Below are 21,190 nucleotides of genomic sequence, written 5' to 3' on the forward strand. Positions count from 1 at the left end.
ACGAAAAGAGAAGATAATGTTCTTAATCTGCTCAAATTGATAAATAAGCGAAACATGAGGTTAATAATGAGACTAAGTTGCTCGAGTAAAACAACAGCGGGTCAGAGGGCGGCCTGGCATGGCAGATTTTCCTCGTATTAATAAAAATCGTGAGAATTTAAATTCATATTTAACTGTAATTCCCTGGTTGACCGCCGGACAGCAGCAGACGTCAGTCTGCCACGCGCCGTCTGCATGAGGCACGCACTCCCACTCAAGAGCCCCGCCCATGTACGTCAGGACCTGCCCACTGCGCATGCGCAGCCGCTCCACAGGCTACGGTACCGCACACCGGAGTCACAACAACCGACAGCCGTCGGACGTTCAGCCGGACCGGACGTTTGGACGGTGACTGTGGGCCTGTCAGGCAGCCAGAGTCGCGGCTGCAGTGCTTGAGGCTACGGAGGACGCCGGCAGCGGGAGAGAGCAGTTAACGGAGCTGCAGGTTAACGTGCCGCCCCTCCGCTCTATTCGGTTCGACTGCTGGCGGCGGAGCGGGCTGAACCCGCTTATTCACACCCACCGAGACGAACTGTAACCAGCCGCTGGCGAACTGTCAGCTCACCAAACCAAGCCTGTACCGATGGATCCGTCCGCCGACTGTTAACTGCTGCTAATGTTAGCTAGGCAAGCTACATGCTAACAAGCTAACACGGCAAAGCAGCCAGCTCAGCGAGTGTCCCGGTGCTGTTAGTATGGAACGGTTAACGGTCACCATGCTAGCATCCCGGTAAACACCAACACACCCATCCGTTAGCTGTTAGCTGCGGGGCTAGCTGTTAGCCGAGGAACATCTGGCCGTGGCTAGCTCTCCGTGTAGCGGCCGAGGATGGTCGCAGTGACAGCAGCTGTTCTGGAGCAACGGCCTACCCCCGCTGGATGTTCTGAGGCGTTTCGCTTCACCCGCCCCGCTGGACCCGGACAGCCGCTCGCAGGGTTCATGTAAACCGGTAAACCGTCCGTGTCGGTCCCGCCTCGCCAGCAGCAGCAGCCATGCAGGCGGCCCAGCTGCAGTACGACTTCTTCAACGAGGAGAACGCACCGAAATGGAGAGGCCTGCTGGTACCGTCCCTGGAAAAGGTAAAGACCCACGGTCACACTCCGGCCGGAACAAAACGCTGATTGCGCGGCTGCAGGCATGCAGGGTCAACCACGGAAGCACCGCTACAAACGAGCTGGCGTGCATCTGTGTCGGTGTTGCAGGTTCTCTGGTACTAGTCCAGGATCCCGTTTCAGGTTCTCTGGTCTTGGTTTAGGTGAGCCTGTGTCAGGTTCTCTGGTCGAGTCCCAGGATCTGGTGTCCCCTCAGTGCTGCAGGCTTGTCTCTGGACAAATATGCGGTCCCCTTCACTCAGCCTTTGTTCCAGTCGAAGAGGACTGGTGCTGGACCTCAGACCCGAGCTGCAGGTCTGAGCTGAGCCTTCTGCCTCAGTGAGACTCGTCCATCTTCATTTGCAGATATAGTGAGGCAGAAAGCGCTCAGGTTCCGTGGTGACGTGTTGGTGGTCACCAGAGACTTAGCTCTTGTTAGTGACCAGCATCATCGTCGTCCTTGTGGACGTTGTCCTCTGAGTTATCAGGAAGTTTAAACTCTGTCAACAAAAAACAGGTTGTTTTAAGGTGAAAGTTGTTACCTGGAAACGATGTTTGGTTTCTGCAGAAGTCGGCGTCGGTCGTGTGCTGGTCAACGAGTTTGGACGGCACGATTAACCGGCTGTTCACATCCACCACGATTTCATGATGTTTCTCAGGCTGGCGGGACCCACGGTGGTGCCTTGAACTTCATTTTCAGTTGCACAATTCTCTGTCAGCGAGGATGACAACGGCACGAAGATTGTGTCACACCTGTTTCACAACATCAAAGTTCTCTGATGCCACCAGGCCAAATGTTTGTTTCAACATTAGTTGTTTGTGGTCTCGATATCGACCAAAACACACCGCCGCGGTCGATGAAGCCGTGCTCTCGACAAACCAGTGACTGACGGGATACGGCGTGAGCGAGTGAAGAGACGACTCCCTCCCGTGAAGGAGTCCTGAATGGCTCGCAAGAGATGCGTCACCTGTTTTTTCAAAAAAAATTCCAAGATTCACTCGTGCTGCGTCTCGATTTGTTTCCGTCTGATGACGTTTCTGTCCGGTCAGCAAATAACGAGAAGGGAAGGGTGAATTCACAAGGCTGTGAAGTAGGGAAGCTTCTTCATAGGCGGAGGTCATCAAAAGGTCGAGGTTGTGAGGAAATGAATCATCGCCGTTGGTGGCGGCGCATCAGAATCGTGGAGGATTCAAACGTACGTTCACTTTGGAGAAAGATGAGCGGCACACAAAGTCCTCTCCCACCGTCCTCACGCCGTGGCATCCATTCAGAGTCGAGCTGCGCCGACCAATTGATCATCCTTCCACTTTTTATTGATCGATTGGTCCATGTGGGTCATTGGACAGGAACATTTTTACTCCTTGCAGTCTGTAAATGCAATGTTTCTGGTTTGTTGACTAAAACACATCTGGACACATCATCTGTGACCAGCTTATAAACCAAATGATGCAACGTTGGCGTGCTGTTGCTTTACGGAATTCCCGTCTAGCTCGGACCGCCATTGTCGCCATATCCGCCTCGATCAGGAAGGAGCTTGTGAAGTTCCGTGTTCGTGTTATTCAGCAGGATTGCGGTGCGACAGCAGCGGGATGCAGACACACAACTCTCGTATCTAGAAACGCCGCCCCCATCGTCCCGCCATCTTGCCTTTGTGAAGGGACCTCGCTAACCCGCCAAACTCTGCGTCTCAGACGTGGTTCATGAATCCATGATGTTTTCAGCTCTTTTGTCACCAGGTAGAATTTCAGCCGACGTTTCTGTCCAATCACATACGACGTGCCACGGTGTCGTGTGTTTGATACCCGTGTTTGTTGACCGTTGGAGAGAAGTGAGCCAAGTTGGTTTGTTTTTGGTCAAACACACTCATACAGGTGTGTGTGTTCAAACATAACTCGCCTGCATGTAGCAGGCACACACACGTGTATGACAGGCAGGTGTGCGTGTGTGTTTTTCCCTCCCTGAATGTGAGTTTTTAATGTCGCCACTCTGAGTGTTTGAGGTTGAGTACGGCTGCTGGAGGTGGTTTTCTCCACCCACCATCAAAGGAGAGCGTGACAGTCGGTAACCAGGTCATGTAATAAAGGGACCTGGACATTAACACAAGTCATGGCATGATGGAGATGCAGAGGAGCCAGGGTTCTCTAACTGGGGTTCACTGTCCCCCAGGGGTCCTGAGGGGTCTTCCTGGGGTCCTCGGTGAGGAGAAGAACAATTTGACTTTTAGCCAAACAATGAAACGTTGGAACCGAGACGCATCTGGAGGTGAAGCATCCTGACGTGAATTTGATTTTTGAAACTTGAGAGAGAAGCGGTGAGCTGGGACTGAGGTCTCAGCAGTCTCAGTCTCTGTAGCAGCTGCTGTCCCCCACCTGGTGGCAGCAGAGAGCTTTGCCTCAGCCTGGCAGGGCCTGGCAGTGCATGCTGGGAACTTTCCCATGCAGTCAGTTGAGCCTCTGATCAGTCTTCAGTCTAAGGTCCTGCGTCTCCCTGGCAACCGGCCGCCAGTGACACCTCGTCAGGGAGAGCTCTCTGGGCTGACTGGCCTGCTTTGTGTGTTTCGTTTGCTGTTGTTTGTCTGTTTTCAGGCACCTGGCTGTTGGGCGGAGTCCAGTTAGGTTAACTGGGAGCACCTGGCCAGTCTCCCAGTGGGTGGCCTGTTTAAGACCTGGCTGTCAGCTCTCCCTGCTCTGGTTTTTTTGCCGCTCTATCTTGACGGCACCACATTCCTGCTTGGTTGGCTTCGGCCTGCTTCTTTGTTGTTTTACGTCCATCCAACACCTCACGCTCACGATCAGAACCTTCATCCATCAACAGACCCTCTGACGAGCTTTGCTGGCCACACCTCATCTTTGTAGTACGTTTTGGGTTGTTGTTATTTATTCTTGTTTATTCTAAATAAGTCCCATCAACTTTAACTGCGTAGCTCCACTTTTCTCATGGCTCACAAGCTTTGTCATGACAAAGTGGGGGCTCACCTTTGCCTGGGTTGTTGAAAGTGAGTGACGTGGTCACTAATTGATTGAGTTGGCCCAGGTGTGCGCAGCCAGGTAGGCCGGCTCTGTGGGTCATTCCATTGGTTGGTGAATAGACTGATGTTGTCAAGGTTACTATGTAGTTGTGTTGTTTGTAGTGAGCAATGTGGAAGCCCAGAGTGGTTGTTTCGTACGTTACCATGGCGACGATGTGGCTGTGACGTCCTGGATGTGATCTTATATCCGCACTTTTAGTTCTGAGGAGAACAAACTATTGATGCTGTTTCACTAAAGTGTGTGTGTGTGTGTGTGTGTGTTAGGTACTCAACCAGGTGCATCCTAACCTGGGCTCCCAGCAGGAGGCACTGCAGTACATCGAGGAGCTGATCCTGCTTCTGCTCAGCATGTTGTGTCAGGCTCAGCCCCGCAGTGTGCAGGATGTGGAGGTAGAGCACACACACACTCTTAACCCGTTCATGTCCAAGACTCTAATTGTGAAGGTTTTGTTGTTTTTTTTTTGCAGATACTTCAGAACTCTGCTTGTTTTTCTTCTCAGACTTTATTTGTGGGAATGCTACATTTAAAATCAAAATAATTCCTGCTGGTGGATGACCTGGCATAACTTTATTTATAAATGATTTTTACCCCAAAAACCAACTTAAATAATCAACTTATGAAAAGAAAATCACTTGTTCCAGAACATCTTCCACAATTTTAGTGGAAAAACAAATCGCGCATGTTTCCGAAGACAGAATTTGGTATCTTGATTCAAAAGAAGTTTATTATGAAAGAAATCAACACTTGTACTCTGCAGAAATACTTTAATATGAAAGATATTTAATACAAACAACTTACAAGATTTTACCAAAATTATCAAGAAAACTGACCTGAACCTTGGATAAACATGAGCTCTAAACATGTTCCGTGGCAGCAGAGGACCCGGAACCTTTAACACCAAGGTTTTCTAGCCGGTGATATCAGCAGATGAGGGCGGAGGGAGTTCACTCGCTGAGATTCAGAGAAACCTGATTAAATCAGTAATGGAGCCCATGAACTGAACTACTGGTGTACACAACAAAACTTTCGATCAAAGCTTTATTCAGAAATCCAGCATTTTCAAAGTTTGCCGTCATGTTGTTATTTCCACATCATTTTGTTCAATTTCATTACAATGAAGTGACGGCGAGGTTTGGAAGCAGCCGTCGTCCAGACACAGTTGCTGGGGACGGCTGTGAAAGACTGTCACGTGATGATGTCACAGACCTTGGTGTGATGTCATTTAGTGACGGTACGAGGCAGCGATACGGCTACTTCAGTCGACAGGATGGTGGCTGCTGCTCCTGACCAATCAGGACAGATGAGTTTGGTTTGTGTCGCCTTCTTAGGAGCGTGTTCAGAAGAGTTTTCCCCACCCGATCGATAAGTGGGCGATCGCTGATGCTCAGGCCGCCATTGAGAAGAGGAAGAGGAGGAACCCACTTGCTCTTCCCGTCGACAAGATCCACCCGCTGCTCAAGGTTTCCACCATCGTCATCATCACAATCACTACCGCGCCCCGCCAACCACACACTCTCACACCCTGTTTCCCATGATGCCTTGTGTTGTCAGGAGGTGCTCGGCTATAAGATCGACCACCAAGTGTCCGTGTACATGGTCGCTGTCCTGGAGTACATCTCTGCCGACATCCTGAAGCTTGCAGGGAACTACGTTAGGAACATTCGACACTACGAGATCTCGCAGCAGGATATCACGGTGGCCATGTGTGCAGACAAGGTACGCACACACTAACACACTCTCTGTACCTGGCTGGTGAGAGTATATCCATGACGGTGTTGCTCATTAGGTAATATTTTTAAACAGTGGAATTCGCCTGAAAATTAACCAGAAACCACCAGGAAATTCACTAGAAATAACTCACAAAAACGAATCAACAAAGGCTGAAAAGTAGAAACGATGGAAAAATGATGTAGAATTACTCACCTGTGTGTGTGTCTCTCTCATCCGTCTGCATGTCTTGTATGTCCAGGTGCTGATGGACATGTTCCACCAGGACGAGGAAGACATTAGCGGCTTCCCTTTGATGGACGAGGAGCCATCAGCCAATGAGGAGCAGAGCTACTACGAGCTGGTGCGGAGCTTCATGTCTGACGGCCGACAGTACCTGAGACAGCTCAACCTGCTCATCAAGGTGTTCCGGGAGCCCTTCAACTCCAGCCCCATGCTCTTCTCTCAACACGTACGTACAGCTGTCCTCTGACCTGCCTGTCCTCTGACACGGCTCAACCTGATCGGTCTGATTGACGAGGTCTCCGTCTCTCAGGATGTGGACAGCATCTTCAGCCGGATCGTCGACATCCACGAGGTGACGGTGAAGCTGCTGGGTCTGATTGAGGACACAGTGGAGATGACGGATGAGGGCAGTCCCCACCCCCTGGTGGGCAGCTGCTTTGAGGACCTGGCTGAGGTCTGTGTGTGTCTGATCGATTATTGATTGATTGATTTATCTCGATTCGGTCTGATGTGTGATGTGATCTACAGGAGTTGGCCTTTGACCCTTATGAGACGTATGCTCAAGACATTCTGCGATCTGGTTTCCATGAATACTTCCTAAGTCAAGTGTCAAAGCCAGGAGCTGCCTTCCACCTGCAGGTAAGCCCCGCCTACTGTCCTCTGACATTGCTGTAACTGGAACAACGTGCTCAGAAAAACCAGACCTTTGATTGATCAGCAAAGGAAGAGAGACTGTCGTGTGGGTAGTTTCAGAAAGTCTTGGTCTTTAACCAATGTAACAAAATTACTATGTCTGAATCTCCACACTTGACGGATGGTGAAGTGGGCGTGGCTATGATGGTGACGGATCTGTAGACAGGAAGTGAAGCTCTTCTGTCTGTCTGTCTGTAGTCCATCTGTGAAGGCTTTAAGGAGGCCGTCCAGTACGTTCTGCCCAGACTGCTGCTCACCCCAGTTTACCACTGTCTGCACCTGTTCGAGATCCTCAAGGTGAACCTTGACTGCATCGCATCTGAGCAACACCTGTACAACACCCGCACCTCACTTCAGTAACACCTGTACAACACCCGCACCTCACTTCAGTAACACCTGTACAACACCCACACCTCACTTCAGTAACACCTGTACAACACCCGCACCTCACACCTGTACAACACCTGCACCTCACACCTGTACAACACCTGCACCTCACACCTGTACAACACCCGCACCTCACTTCAGTAACACCTGTACAACACCCGCACCTCACTTCAGTAACACCTGTACAACACCCGCACCTCACTTCAGTAACACCTGTACAACACCCGCACCTCACTTCAGTAACACCTGTACAACACCCGCACCTCACTTCAGTAACACCTGTACAACACCCGCACCTCACTTCAGTAACACCTGTACAACACCCGCACCTCACTTCAGTAACACCTGTACAACACCCGCACCTCACACCTGTACAACACCTGCACCTCACACCTGTACAACACCTGCACCTCACACCTGTACAACACCTGCACCTCACACCTGTACAACACCCGCACCTCACTTCAGTAACACCTGTACAACACCCGCACCTCACTTCAGTAACACCTGTACAACACCCGCACCTCACTTCAGTATCACCTGTACAACACCCGCACCCTCACTTCAGTAACACCTGTCCATCACCCGCACCTCACTTCATTAACACCTGTACAACACCTGCACCTCACACATGTACAACACCTGCACCTCACTTCAGTAACACCTGTACAACACCTGTGCTTTAATACTCCCATAACATCTGTACATTACTTGACCTTCACCTTGCAAATTGACAAATTCACTCATGAGTTGTCAAGAAACTAATAATAATGGATGGGGAAATGATCTGAAAATTCTGAATGAAACGTACTTGTAAATGACACTGTGTTCAGAGGCCTCGTTAGACCCAACATCCCAGTTCCACCCCAGTCAGACCAGTATCATACTGGGTCCAGTGCTGGACTCAGAATTTCACTGTGCAGCTGTAAGCTCCTTTGGCCCAGCCGACGTTAAATCTCTGAAATACCTTCAGTCATGTTCTGCAGATTATTTCAGGGCAGGAGGTTTATCCTGATCTAGTTCTGATCCTGGTCTGAAGAATCAGGACAGAGAACTTAAGACCAGGTTCTATGTTTCACCTCCTTGGATCCTCAACACAGAATGCTGGATATGGCATGAATTTAGCAGCTGATGTTTGTTTATGAATAACTAATCACAAGACCCCTACCTGCTCTCTCCATAGCAACTGGAGGAGAAGAGTGAGGATGAGGAGGATAAAGAGTGTCTGAAACAGGCCATCACAGCCCTGCTCAACCTGCAGAGCAGCATGGAGAGGATCTGCTCACGGAACCTGGCCAAGAGGAGGCTCAGGTAGGTGGATACACCTCCACCCAGCACCCCTCACCTCTAACAGGCCCCACACACCTCCACCCACCTCCACATGCCCCCCACCCCCAGGTACCCCAGCTTCACCCTCGTCGATGTAACCTAAAGTTAGGACATGGGGCGCCAGGTTGGTCACTTCCTGGTATCTTCTCATTGGCCAACAGAAAGTCAAAGGTTTTCGTGTTAAAATGGAGACGAGAAGTAGCCAGAAGCGAACGAGTCACAGAAGAACAAAGCAAGAACAAAGAGGCAGAATTGAAGCGAACTCCTCCCATCCTCCCTGTTTCCCTCTGGACCAAAATAGAGCGGCGGGGGGGAGTTGGGGTCATAGGTGGGAGGGTGGGGGGAGGAAGTAACGTCAGGAGTTGGGAGGTGGTGCTCCGCTGCTTATTGTTCTGCTGGGAGAGGAAACTTGCTGCCCTACTCAAAGTTTTATCGTCAAAGTGAAACGTGAATATCACCTGATCGCTGGACGACGACAACCGACGGATGATTGGCAGGTGGATATGAGGACGTAGGTGACTCCAACTCCTTCCTCTGGTTTGTCCTGGTGGGGCCGTGTGTTGTTGTGCGAAGGAGGCAGTGTGTTGATGGAGGCTTTGTGTGTATGTGTGACAGAAGTTGTGTTGTGTGAAGGCGCTGTGTATGAGCGTGTGATGAGACTGTGTGTTACTGTGACAGAGGCCGTTTGTTGTTCTGTGACGGAGGTTGTGTGTTGGGATGTGAAGCAGGTTGTGTGTTGTGTTACGGGGCTGTTGTGAAACCGCCTCATACCTCAGGGGTTTATGTTGTAAACTGATTAGCGGAGCTGCTGCTGTTCTCAACTCAAATGTCCCGACACTCCAGTCGGGTGAGGAGGTGCTCCGGCAGGAGGAGGACACTGAAGCAGCGATGTCCCCAAGCATTTTAACCATCAAACTGAGCTGATGTGAAAAGCTCAGAGAGGGGAAGGAGGGAAGCACATGTGACCTCATGGTGGTTTCACCACCCAGGAATGAGAACGCATCAGCACCACGACAGTCAAAAGATGAGGTGGTTGGTGCCGCTACTCTGCTAAGCTAGTTAGCATTAGCAGAGATGAAAAATGTATTTTAGCCTCAGTGCTCCAACATGGTTCACCTCAGTTTGGTTTGTCTCACTGAGTAGCAGGTAACCAAAGGTGATGTCACCGAGCTGCAGGTAACTTTAGGTGATGTCCATGCGCAGCAGGAAATGTTACATTGATCTGTGGGTGATGAGGGATGATGTCACAGTCAGGTGTCACTGTCTCCTTAACAGCCTGTTTGTCCAAGCTGAGGTCGAGGTCTTCCTGCTCTGACCTCACTTCCTGTTGGGAGAGTGCCAGCCACCGTGGCAGCCACGCTGGTTTGTACAGACGTCGAATATGTCGTCGAATCAGAATTCGCCTTGCTGTCGCATGATGAATATGAGGAGACCAAGCCAATAAATTAAAGGAACAGTTCACCCTGAATCACTCAGCTGCCACACAGAGTGCTCATGTAAACATGTTCATGGTTAAATGATCATGGTGTGCAGGTGAGGGTGGGGCTTGCTGAGGGCCAACAATCCCAACTCGAGCGCCACTTGCAGACTGGACCACACAGACAGGAAATGGACATTATTTATCACATGAATGATGAAGGTTACGGTACTGCTTCCTGTCAAAACGACATCTCAGGCTATTTTTGGAGCATTCAGTAATTTGTTGCGTCTACTCGCAGGTGGTTTCTTTGACAGCAGCGTTTCCCACGGATGGAGAACCTGCATCTGCTGTTCTGAAGATGTACGGAAAAAACAAAGTTGCCGAATAAATTTCTTTACTTAAATGAACAGCACCAGTTGGTTTTGGAGTATCGTGACGGGTATTCGAGAACTCTGCTCCCCTCCTCTTCTCTGGGTAAACTCTATCGGTTAACATCAAGTGGCATTTGCTTCCTGTTTGGTCTGAACGCGGTTGTAAATTTTGTGAATCCCGCCGGTGATCAGACATGCTGGTGAACTGTTCCTTCACTGTTGAGTGAGACCAGGATCAGGTCGTAGCACTAACCTCTCCGCCACCTTTACTGAAATCAGACCGGCACTCAAATCCCGACGGTCGCCTTAGACACATCGTCTGTCTCGCTCCGTCCTCTCATTCTGTTTCTCTTGTCTGCAGCGAGTCGGCGTGTCGCTTCTACAGCCATCAGATGAAGGGGAAGCACCTGGCCATCAAGAAGATGAACGAGATCCAGAAAAACATTGATGGCTGGGAGGGGAAGGACATTGGCCAGTGTTGCAACGAGTTCATCATGGAGGGCACGTTGACCCGCGTGGGTGCCAAACATGAGCGCCACATCTTCCTGTTTGATGGCCTAATGATCTGCTGCAAGTCCAACCACGGCCCACCCCGACTGCCCGGTGCCAGCTCCACCGCAGAGTACCGCTTGAAGGAGAAGTTCTTCATGCGCAAAGTCCAGATCAACGACAAGGATGACAAAGAGGGCGAGTACCGCCACGCCTTCGAGATTATCCTCAAGGACGGAAACAGTGTGGTGTTTGCCGCCAAGTCGGCAGAGGAAAAAAACGGCTGGATGGCGGCTTTGATCTCGCTGCAGTACCGCAGCACCCTGGAGCGCATGCTGGACTCTGCCATGTTGCAAGAAGAGAAGGAGGAGCAGATGAGGCTGCCGTGTGCCGAGGTGTACCGCTTCGCAGAACCCGACTCTGAGAAGAATGTGGTGTTTGAGGAGAACGTCCAGTCCAAGTCAGGGATCCCCATCATCAAGGCCGGGACCGTCCTGAAATTGATCGAGAGGCTCACCTACCACATGTATGCAGGTGAGGTGTGATGTCATCCAGATATTTATTAAAACCAGGTGAGGTATGATGTCATTTCAGGTGACCAACTTCTCCTGAAGAGTTTGTGTGTGTGTGTGTGTGTGTGTGTGCACCCGCGTGTGTGTTTTTGAAAGAGCGAAATGTCATCAAAGTGAGGACATTCAAGTCAGTTTGATAGTGTTCACAAACACAAAGATTGAAGAAAAAAATGTGTGTGTGTTGTCATTTAGAAAAGGTGCTTCCTGTCTAGACACAGACACACACACACACACACACATATATATATACACACACACACACACCATTGTACTTCATGCTGGTGTTTGGGTGTGGACGTGGATAGGGTTCTAGGGTCAGAGGGGTAAGTTAGTGGTTAATCTGCCAGGTAGGGAGGGGCTTGTATTTCAAACTGCACTTCCTGTTTGTACAGTGATGATGTCATCTTCCCAGGCCTATCAGATGTCAGCAGCTAGACCGTTCTGGTCTTATCTGTTTTTGCCTTAATCATACGGACAGGAAATGAGGGATGTCGGGTCACATAGTGTTGTCTGCCTCTTGGTCACCAGGATTCTGCTCCCCCATCAGTCACAATTGCATGTCGCGCTCAGGTTTTTTTTTTTTCCCAGCAATAAAAATCCAGCCACTTTTCTTGGTGGTAATGACACAAAACATCAGCTGAAGACCAACCGTCAGCGTCATTCTAACTCTGAAACCACATCACGCCAAAGATGTGCAACAAGACAAGTTGAAACGGGTCTGAAGCCGACCAGTTTACACCGCTGAGACTCGATGTCACGGCACCTTGTTCATCACCGGCTGGCTGGAATTCAGGCTGTCGAGTCACCAGTGATAAATGATACGCTGACTCATTTATGTGCCGAGGTGGAAAGCGGCACGTTTCAGAAAAGCGTGTTGCAAGTACAGTAATTGCGAGTTTCATTGAGTCTCGTTGCCGATCTTTGACCTCAGAGATGACCTGCAGCACGTGAGTGTGTGCGTTGTGTGTGTGTGCATGAATTTTCAAGTTGTTTCTGGTTTTGTTGTGGGTTTTTTTTATGTAGATACTCAGATCTGTACCAAGCTGTGTTGTTTTAGGATATTTTCTTATGTTTTCTCTTATTTCACTGATGTTTTCTTGAAAAAGAGAAAATGAGCAGGAAGACAGGAGCAAATTCTACTAAAAACATAACAAGGGAACTGTTTTATAATCATTAAAATGATGTAAATGAATCAGAATGTTTTAAAATTTGTGTCAATAAAATACATGTGAAACTGAAGTATTGTGGCGAACGCGATTGAGGCTGCTGACCCGCCCCTGACAGCTGACTGACCGACTCTGTCGTCTCCTCCTTCAGATCCAAACTTCGTGCGAACGTTTCTGACCACCTACAGGTCCTTCTGTAAGCCGCAAGAGCTGCTGGACCTGCTCATGGAGAGGTGAGGTCACCCGCCACCAGCCTCAGACACGCTGTTTTCACATCCTAGTCACTTACGCTCATCTGATCACACATGAAGCCACGGACTGGACGAAGGCGGAGGCGATGAGTGATGCTCACTGAGCCTGAGAAAATTCTACAACATGAACAGGCAATCCTCAGCCACTTCCTGTCACATGTTCACTGTGTGTGAGTCAGCTGGTGGTTTTCATGTGGACCTTGATATTCTGATCATAATTCCTTTTTTAAAAGAAAAACCCCCAAAGTTTAGTTTGCCTTTAAAGTGCACACAAATAGGTGTCTCGAACTCCCAAAGACATTTGTGACTTCTTTGTGACTCAAGAATGCAGAAAAGATCCAGCCATGAATATTTAGCTCGGCGCCACTGGAGCCTGATGGCTAACAGCAAACCTGACAAAAACGTCTTTTAAGAAACTTTCAAGGTCATCGGCCAGTATAATCCACGGCTTCTTTATCCCGCTGAATTCTCAGTAATCCACACACACTTGGAGCTAAAAACAAACTGGTGCATTTCCAGTTTGATGCGACGACGAACACACAGAATGTTGCAGTTAACGCATGTTGGTCGCAAGCTGATCCAATCATGATGCTCGAACATGGACGATCACGAAGATCATAAAAGAAGTTCACTTTTGAAATCAAGGAAAGATTGTATTACTTCCTAAAATAATCGGTGAAGACTTGAGCAGTGAAGCCATGACAGCAGTCGCTGTGGTCCCTGCTGATCTCAGGTTCTGTTGTGTTCAGGTTTGAAATCCCCGAGCCAAGACCCAGCGAGGTGGATCAGATGGAGGGAGGAGAGCAGCCACTCAGCGCTGAACTCAAACGCTTCCGCAAAGAGTTTGTCCAGCCAGTCCAGCTCAGGTACACACCGCCGCCTGCTGGAGGCTTTGACACACTGCAGCAAAACAGCTGAAGCTGTCTGCATGTCAGCAACCATGTTGTTGTGTCAGTCATTGCATTTTAGGGTCCATCAATTGTCACTTGCTGTTTGTTCATAGTAAATAGCATAGTGAGGTAGCACCATCCTGATTAAAGAGAATTCCTGACTCAGAATGTGGTCGGAATGACTTGTGACCTGGCGGAGAGGAAGCAGTTTCAACTTCAGTGGTAGGACCAAGACGTAGCAGCCAGTCACATGCAAAGGAGCCGGCGAAGAGGATCCAGCTATCATGAATGGAGGCGCTCATACTGATGGTGTCTGAGTAGTCTAACACCAGTTTTAAGAATTCTGCTTGAACTTTAAATGTGGAACCAATGATTGGTATTGTAGTATTGTATTTTGGGGTTTTGTTTTGTTTTCGACAAATACGTGCCAATTGTTATGGCTCGGCACGGCTAGGGGTAAGGAGATGTAACACGAGGAGATCCTGGTGCTCTTAGCGGGCAGTTTTTATTCCCAAACACCACAGGGTACAGGGAGCGCGGGCGTGCAGGGCCAAACGAAAACAGTAAACAACAGTAAAATAAAATAACTCCACCGTAGCGACCGTGCCACGCAGGGCAAGCAAAACCAAAACAACTACTAGTAATTATCAACAGATCACGTTCAGTTACGTTAGGGGATACTAAGCGAGCCACGCGAGGGACGCCGTCCGCCACCGTGCAGAGTCGCCGGCGGTGTCTGGCCCCGCTCTCCATTTAAATTCTCCCGGTGCCACTGACTGACAGGATTGGCTGCGGAGGAGGCCAATCAGGGCGCAGGGCTGGCTCCGGGGGCCGGCAGGAGCAGGTGAGGGAGAAAGAGGATCGCGCAGTGACATCACAGGACGCCGTCCGTAACACCAGTATACATAGAGTTTAAGAATATAATAATGTGGTGTGGGATAACAGGTGGTGTGGTGGAGTTATGGGGAGGCTGCACTGATGCCATGATGCACAGACAGAAGCTGCTTTTTTAAAAATCGGCTGGTGTTCAGAGGAAACCTCAAGCAGGGAGGCTGTTTTCAGTGTGGTTGGTGTGTGAAAAGACCTTAAGACAGGAACTGAACCATAATTGCATTCTATCAATATACATCAATCTATTAAATGAGTAAAAATTAAGGATGGATTAAATCACATGGCAACAACTAGCAGAATCTTTTTAGTGGATGAGAGGTGGGGAATGAAAAATTGGACAGCTCAGCAGCAGTAGCCGCACTAGATTCACAATACCTGTGATTGTCTAACAGCGTTGCCTCTGTTGTTCTGCAGAGTCCTGAATGTGTGCCGTCACTGGGTGGAGCATCACTTCTACGACTTCGAGAGAGACGCTCACCTGCTAAGACGCCTGGAGGAGTTCATTGCTTCAGTCAGGGGTACGTAGGTGTCGTCACCTGCCAGTCAGGGGTACGTAGGTGTCGTCACCTGCCAGTCAGGGGTACGAAGGTGTCGTCACCTGCCAGTCAGGGGTACGTAGGTGTCGTCACCTGCCAGTCAGGGGTACGTAGGTGTCGTCACCTGCCAGTCAGGGGTACGTAGGTGTCGTCACCTGCCAGTCAGGGGTACGTAGGTGTCGTCACCTGCCAGTCAGGGGCACGCAGGTGTCAGAAGCCCTTTTTAGACAGAGAATCCACCAAATTTGCGGCCCGGTAGAGGCAGGAATTTGCTGTCTTGTCTGTGTGAAATGGAGGCATAATATTCCACTTGTGTGGGCGTAAACGTGACGTGACGTGCAGCACGTAGTTGTGCATGAACAGTGACGTACAACATTCACGTTGGGAGAAGATTCAGCCCTTTGACAGCCTGGCAAACCTCCCTCTGCCGCCGCTGCTGCTGTTGTGGTCACAGACCTGGTGGTGCCTTTTTCGTAAGTTTTTCAACTTGGTGGTGATGTTCTGTCATCCGGCGATAGCCACGTCGACCAAGCTCCTCCACAACCTTTTCATTGAACAAGCCATCCTTCACAGTCCTGTGAGGTGGTGATCCACGGTCCTCTGGCCAGGGATGGTTAGCAGCTCCCTGATCTCAGCGGCTCTCCAGGTGCTCATCTTGCTGAAATGACGATGCATCGGAAGAATATTTCCCCCCGTGACAGTCTTTAAGATTCAAAACAGCAGTTCGCCGCTCTGGCCGCCAGCAGCGTCGGCGTTGACCTTCTCGGAGGTGTTTGATACAGAAAAATGATGAGGAAAATTGCTGGGATAAACTGATGCCCAATGTGCCGCACTCTGTCTGAAACCTCGGACCGAGCTGCAAAGAAGACGGGCGAATTAGCAGCTGGGTGGCCCATGTGAAAGCCCCAAGAGAGACCAACCAAGTCTGTGTGCGTTTCAGGAAAGGCAATGAGGAAGTGGGTGGAGTCGATCACAAAGATTATCCAGAGGAAGAAGCAGGTTCAGGTGAGTGCGCCCAGCCACAGCATCACCTTCCAGAACTCTCCTCCTCCCTTCGAGTGGCACATCTGCAAACCAGGAAACATTGAGCAGTTCGACCTCATGACCCTCCACCCCATTGAGATTGCCCGACAGCTCACCTTGCTCGAGTCAGACTTCTACAGGTAACACACACTTCCTAGGAGGTCAGAGGTCAGTGTTGGCAGGACCTGTCTAACATATGACCTCCGGTCTTTGGTCCTGCAGGGCGGTGCAGCCGTCAGAGTTGGTGGGCAGCGTCTGGACCAAAGAGGACAAAGAGATCCACTCACCCAACCTGCTGAGGATGATCCGCCACACCACCAACCTCACCCTCTGGTTCGAGAAGTAAGTCCTCACTGTGACATCTCTCTGACATCACCAAGAACACACCTCACTCTCAACACCTGGTCTCAGTCTTTGCAACAACGTAACTAACGTCTTCCCCTTGAGAACTGTTCCAACAGTCAGTCAGTGGAACCGTTAACAACCCTGAACAGACAGACGCCTCACTTCCTGCCACTAGGATGTGACTCAGGTGTGCTTGTCTCGCAGGTGCATCGTGGAGACGGAGAACCTGGAGGAGCGAGTGGCTGTCGTATCTCGGATCATTGAGATTCTGCAGGTCTTCCAGGAACTCAATAACTTCAATGGAGTTCTGGAGGTTGTCAGCGCAATGAACTCATCACCAGTCTACAGGCTGGACCACACCTTCGAGGTCTCAACCAGCACTTGCAATTTGCTACTCTTCATAACATTGAAAGTCAAAAGTAGAAGTTCTGCTTCTGGTTTAGAGGAAATGACCGTTAGGTTTGAATTCATCAGAGTTGATTTTGTTGTTCTTTGTTTCCAGCAAATTCCAAGTCGGCAGAGAAAAATCCTGGAGGAAGCTCACGAGCTGAGTGAAGATCACTACAAGAAGTATTTGGCCAAACTGCGCTCCATCAACCCCCCCTGCGTCCCCTTCTTTGGTACAATCCGACTCAGACTCAGCTGTTGGTGACACTGTTGAACTGGCTCCATTGAAAACAAAGGGGTCAAAGGTTAAATAATGCTTCTGCCTGACAGGAATCTACCTGACCAACATCCTGAAGACAGAGGAGGGAAACCCGGACATCCTACGGCGGCACGGGAAAGATCTGATCAACTTCAGCAAGAGGAGGAAAGTAGCTGAGATTACCGGGGAGATCCAGCAGTACCAGAACCAGCCGTACTGTCTGAAAGTGGAGAATGACATCAGGGTCAGTCTACTGATGCCCCCTCCTGTTTACTCCAGCCTCAATCTGTCAGGTTCATGAGTCTGAGAAATGCCTTCTGTGTTTTTTGAAGCAGAGGTTCTTTGAGAACCTCAACCCGATGGAGGACATGTCAGAGAAAGACTTTGCTGATCATCTGTTCAACAAATCTCTGGTGATCGAGCCCCGAAACGCCCGCTCGTTACCTCGGTTTGTAAGTATCACCATGGCAACACAACCACCTGTCTAACATCCCCTCCATCCTGTTATAAACGCCTTCTACATCTTTCAGAATCTGTCTTTGTGCCCCTGCAACAGCCAACGCTTTGAACTAAGTTTGACTGCGCTGACAAGAAAGGACTCAGTTTTACTGATTTTTTTTTTTCCCCATGCAGAATTAAGTGACATAGCGATGTTTTAAAATGCTGCTTCATTAACGGAAGCTGAACCTGAAGAAAATTACAAACAGAACTTTACCTGAGACTGAATCACTTCAAGAATCTTGTCCGCAATTCTTTTTGCTTCATAGAAGTTGAAGGACTGTTGTTCTTTGGTAGTTTGAAATGTTCTCTGAGTTTAGTTCTCCTTTTCTGACCTGACGCCTGCGTTACCCACAATGCAACTCAGTTTGGTGGAAGGTTGGGGAGTTGCAGCGCCGAGCAGAGGTCTGGTATCAGCCCCCCATTTGTTAATTCCACCCCCCCTTGCCTGTGCAGGTGAAGAAGTACACCTGTCCTCTGAAGTCTCCGGGGATCCGCCCCACCTCCACCAGGCCCGGTACAATGCGTCATCCAACGCCGCTGCAGAACGAGCCCAGGAAGATCAGCTACAGCCGCATCCCCGACAGTGAGGCTGAGGGCGGGGCCGTCTCCGCACCCAACTCCCCCCGCACGCCCCTGACTCCACCCCCGGCTTCTGCAGCGTCCAGCTCCACGGACGTAGGAAGCGTGTTTGACTCGCCGCAGGGTCCCAGCAGCCCCTTCCACTCCAGTAAGCCCCACCCACTGACCTTGACACAGCTTTGACACCCAGTAACCTGCCCTCTGGTCTGATTGACCAATCCCGTCAGACAACAGCTCCACCCTCTGATCTGTCAAAGCCGGTCATCAGTTTATTAGTAATAACTGGTCATTCTTAGACGCTAACACAGACACTGGTCCTGCTGCACAAAGAGCCCCAGTGTGGGTGTGGACAGGTAAACGCTCAGGTGTGTTTTGCGTTCCGCAGCGCTAACTGAAACTAACTGCTTGGACTAACCAATACTAACCTTCATCTCCCTGTCCCATCAGCGCGTATCAGGACTGACATCCTTGGACTTCCTGTTTGAAAACTGTTCGTCTCTGAAACCTGAAGTCACAGTGTGAACAACACAATCATCAAACACACCTGACCAGAACGTTTGTTGTTCTCCACTTTGGAGCACAGATTAGCCGAGTTTAAGCTAAACCCAGGGAGCAAGGAGAACCTGTTAGATGAGCTTAGACCAGGACGACAGGAAACAAGGGGAACTTAGCGTCACTGAGGCTAATGACTGGAGGCAAGGCGAAAACAGCCTAGCTTGATGTAGGACTGGTAGCAGGAAACAGCCTAGCCCAGCTTCAGGAGTGGAAATGAGGGGGAAATGGTTAGCCAGCGTAAGCGTGCAGACTGGAAACCTCTTTTCTCTTCCTCTTCATCCTCTTCCTCACAGTGTTTTCTCCTCTTCACTCTGCAGCCTGCGACAGTATCTTTGCCATGGTCTCGCTGCCTCACGGCCCACGTTAGTATGACCCTCCTGAGTCTCCATATATCAGCGTGATCTCTGACGCGCATCTCACGCCATCACACAAACCAGTCAATATAACACACCTGTCCATCAAACTTGCCTGTCTGATTAACGCACCTGCCCATCAAACTCACCTGTGCGATTTATGCACCTGTCTTTCAAGCTTTCCTGTCCAACCAGTGACTTAGCTGTAAAGTCCTCCATCGTGGCTCGTTGTTTCCATAGCAACATCTCCATTTGAACACTCAGCTGCTAGCTCACCGAGTGCTTTGTGATGCTTAAGTCTCCGTCCGCAACCAGCAGCTGGAGGCAGGTTCTACTGGGTTCTGTCTGGTTCTGTGAGCTGTTCTAACAGTCTCTCCTCTTGCGGCTGTCAGGGTCATCTTCAGTCTCATCCATGGTGAGTTTCAGTCGTGGTTCTGAGGATGTTCCAGTTCCTCCACCGGTTCCCCCTCGGAGACGACCAGAGTCTGCTCCGGCAGAGTCGTCGCCGTCCAAGGTAACAATCCACCTTTCTGCTCCCAGAGAACCACGCTGCCCCGGAACGTCCGCCACCGTCTTCCTGATGAAGTGATGTTTAGGTTCCACGACCATTTAAATAAAGAAACCTGATCCAGCACTCAGCTGACAACTCCTGTCCATGTTAGCATCAACGTGTTTTTCGCTGACGCTGCGGTTTAGCTTGTAATCCCCCCCCCTTTTTCTTTACAAAACATGTAAAAATGTCAATGAGTGAGAAATGACCAGGAATTCACACTCAACAACTGTGATAGGAAAACCGTATTTCTAATTATTCCATGATAGGCACTGTCTGAGGACCCCTGCACCCCCGAGGGTCCCCACACGCCATGCGGTCCTGTTTGTCTTGTCCCTGGATGTGAAACCGTTCAGACCTGATTGTTCTGGTTTGTTGTCCTCAGATGATGTCCAATTTGGACAGCCCCCCTGCCGTGCCGCCTCGTCAGCCCACCTGTAAGCTCCTCCCCCCTCGGTATTCCTCATCTTTGTCTTCTTCGTCGCCACCTGACAGCCCCCCCTCACTCCCTCCTAGGGAGCCACTCAGCTCCCCTCTGCACCTCCTCCCCCCGCCGCAGGGCCGCCCCCGCTGCGACCTGCTGCCTCAAGCCTTCTTCCCTTCTACCACCACTGGCAACTCCTCCGTCAGCGCCGTCCCCACAGCCTCTTCATCCCCTCCCCCCATCACCCCGAGCCCAAGCCCCGCCTCCAGGAAAATGCCCCTCCCATCTCCACCCCTCCCTCTCCTTCCCTTGGATGGTCCCCCTGTCCCTCCTCGCCATGGAGTCCCCAAACTCCCCCCCAAGACCTACAAGAGGGAGTCTCTGAGCCACACACCCCTGCTGGACATGCCCCCTGCACTGTGAGCAGCTGATTGGACAGCCTGTGGAGGAGGTGGGGCTAAACCAGCTAACACTACAGCAGATTGGATCAGCAAAACAAAAGATGGGACAAGAAATCAGAATGTTCTGATCCAATCTGGACTGAAGAACAAAGATCACGTGCTCTTCTTAAAGAACTCTCCAGTTTGTGGCCTAGAGCAGCGGAACGTTGGACAACGTCCGTCTTTCTTAAGTGCTCCCAGTGTTTGACCAACCTGGCAGCGCAGTTGATTGTGGGTAATGTAGTTCTCAGACAGAGACTGAGGCAGACTCTGATGTGCCAGAAGCCTTCAGGTACCGGAGCAGAACCAAAGAGGTACTTTCTTCAGACTGATGTTGGTTCTCAGATCGTTTCTGTTTGTCCATGAAAATGTAAAACATGACGATTGCCTTCTTTAACACAAGGGAATAAACGTGTTTCTACCACGGAGCTGGACGGGGAACGTGCGTGGTTATTGGTGCGGGCGGCACTCTGCACGTCGTCCGTCCCGGCAGACACTGGAACGATGGATGAGTGTATCCCCGCTCATCGTCGGCGATGCGGAAGCAACCATCTATACGCGATTTCTTGGCTTTTACGATGTTTTCCAATTAATGAAAAACTTTTTCAAATTCCCATTGAAAACTACAAAGTAGGTTTTTATTTCACAGGCAGCAACACGAGTAC

At 50.2% G+C, this 21,190-nt stretch overlaps 1 protein-coding gene across 2 annotated transcripts; it reads left to right on the top strand.

Annotated features, from left to right (window-relative positions):
* The first annotated feature begins 288 nt into the window (after positions 1–288).
* sos1 (son of sevenless homolog 1 (Drosophila)) lies at positions 289–21,136 on the top strand. 2 transcript variants are annotated; one of them, XM_086212171.1, is made up of 23 exons: positions 289–1,119; positions 4,425–4,550; positions 5,490–5,621; positions 5,713–5,877; positions 6,131–6,340; positions 6,425–6,568; positions 6,643–6,753; positions 7,006–7,104; positions 8,378–8,505; positions 10,676–11,337; positions 12,693–12,774; positions 13,542–13,658; positions 14,988–15,091; positions 16,050–16,272; positions 16,355–16,474; positions 16,682–16,844; positions 16,980–17,097; positions 17,195–17,367; positions 17,459–17,575; positions 18,078–18,351; positions 19,076–19,120; positions 19,504–19,625; positions 20,047–21,136. In XM_086212171.1, the coding sequence occupies exons 1-23, from the start codon at positions 1,033–1,035 to the stop codon at positions 20,506–20,508; spliced, it is 3,984 nt and encodes a 1,327-aa protein (XP_086068297.1). In that variant the 5' UTR covers positions 289–1,032; the 3' UTR covers positions 20,509–21,136. The 2 variants fall into 2 exon arrangements, with proteins under 2 accessions (XP_086068297.1, XP_086068298.1); XM_086212172.1 differs by lacking the exon at positions 19,076–19,120 and having other exon boundaries at positions 20,047–21,131.
* Positions 21,137–21,190: the final 54 nt, after the last annotated feature.

Source organism: Aulostomus chinensis, chromosome 8, assembly GCF_037954235.1.
Source record: "Aulostomus chinensis isolate RoL2024-O1b breed Wild chromosome 8, RoL_Achi_v1.0, whole genome shotgun sequence".
In the NCBI taxonomy this organism is placed as follows: Eukaryota; Metazoa; Chordata; class Actinopteri; order Syngnathiformes; family Aulostomidae; genus Aulostomus; species Aulostomus chinensis.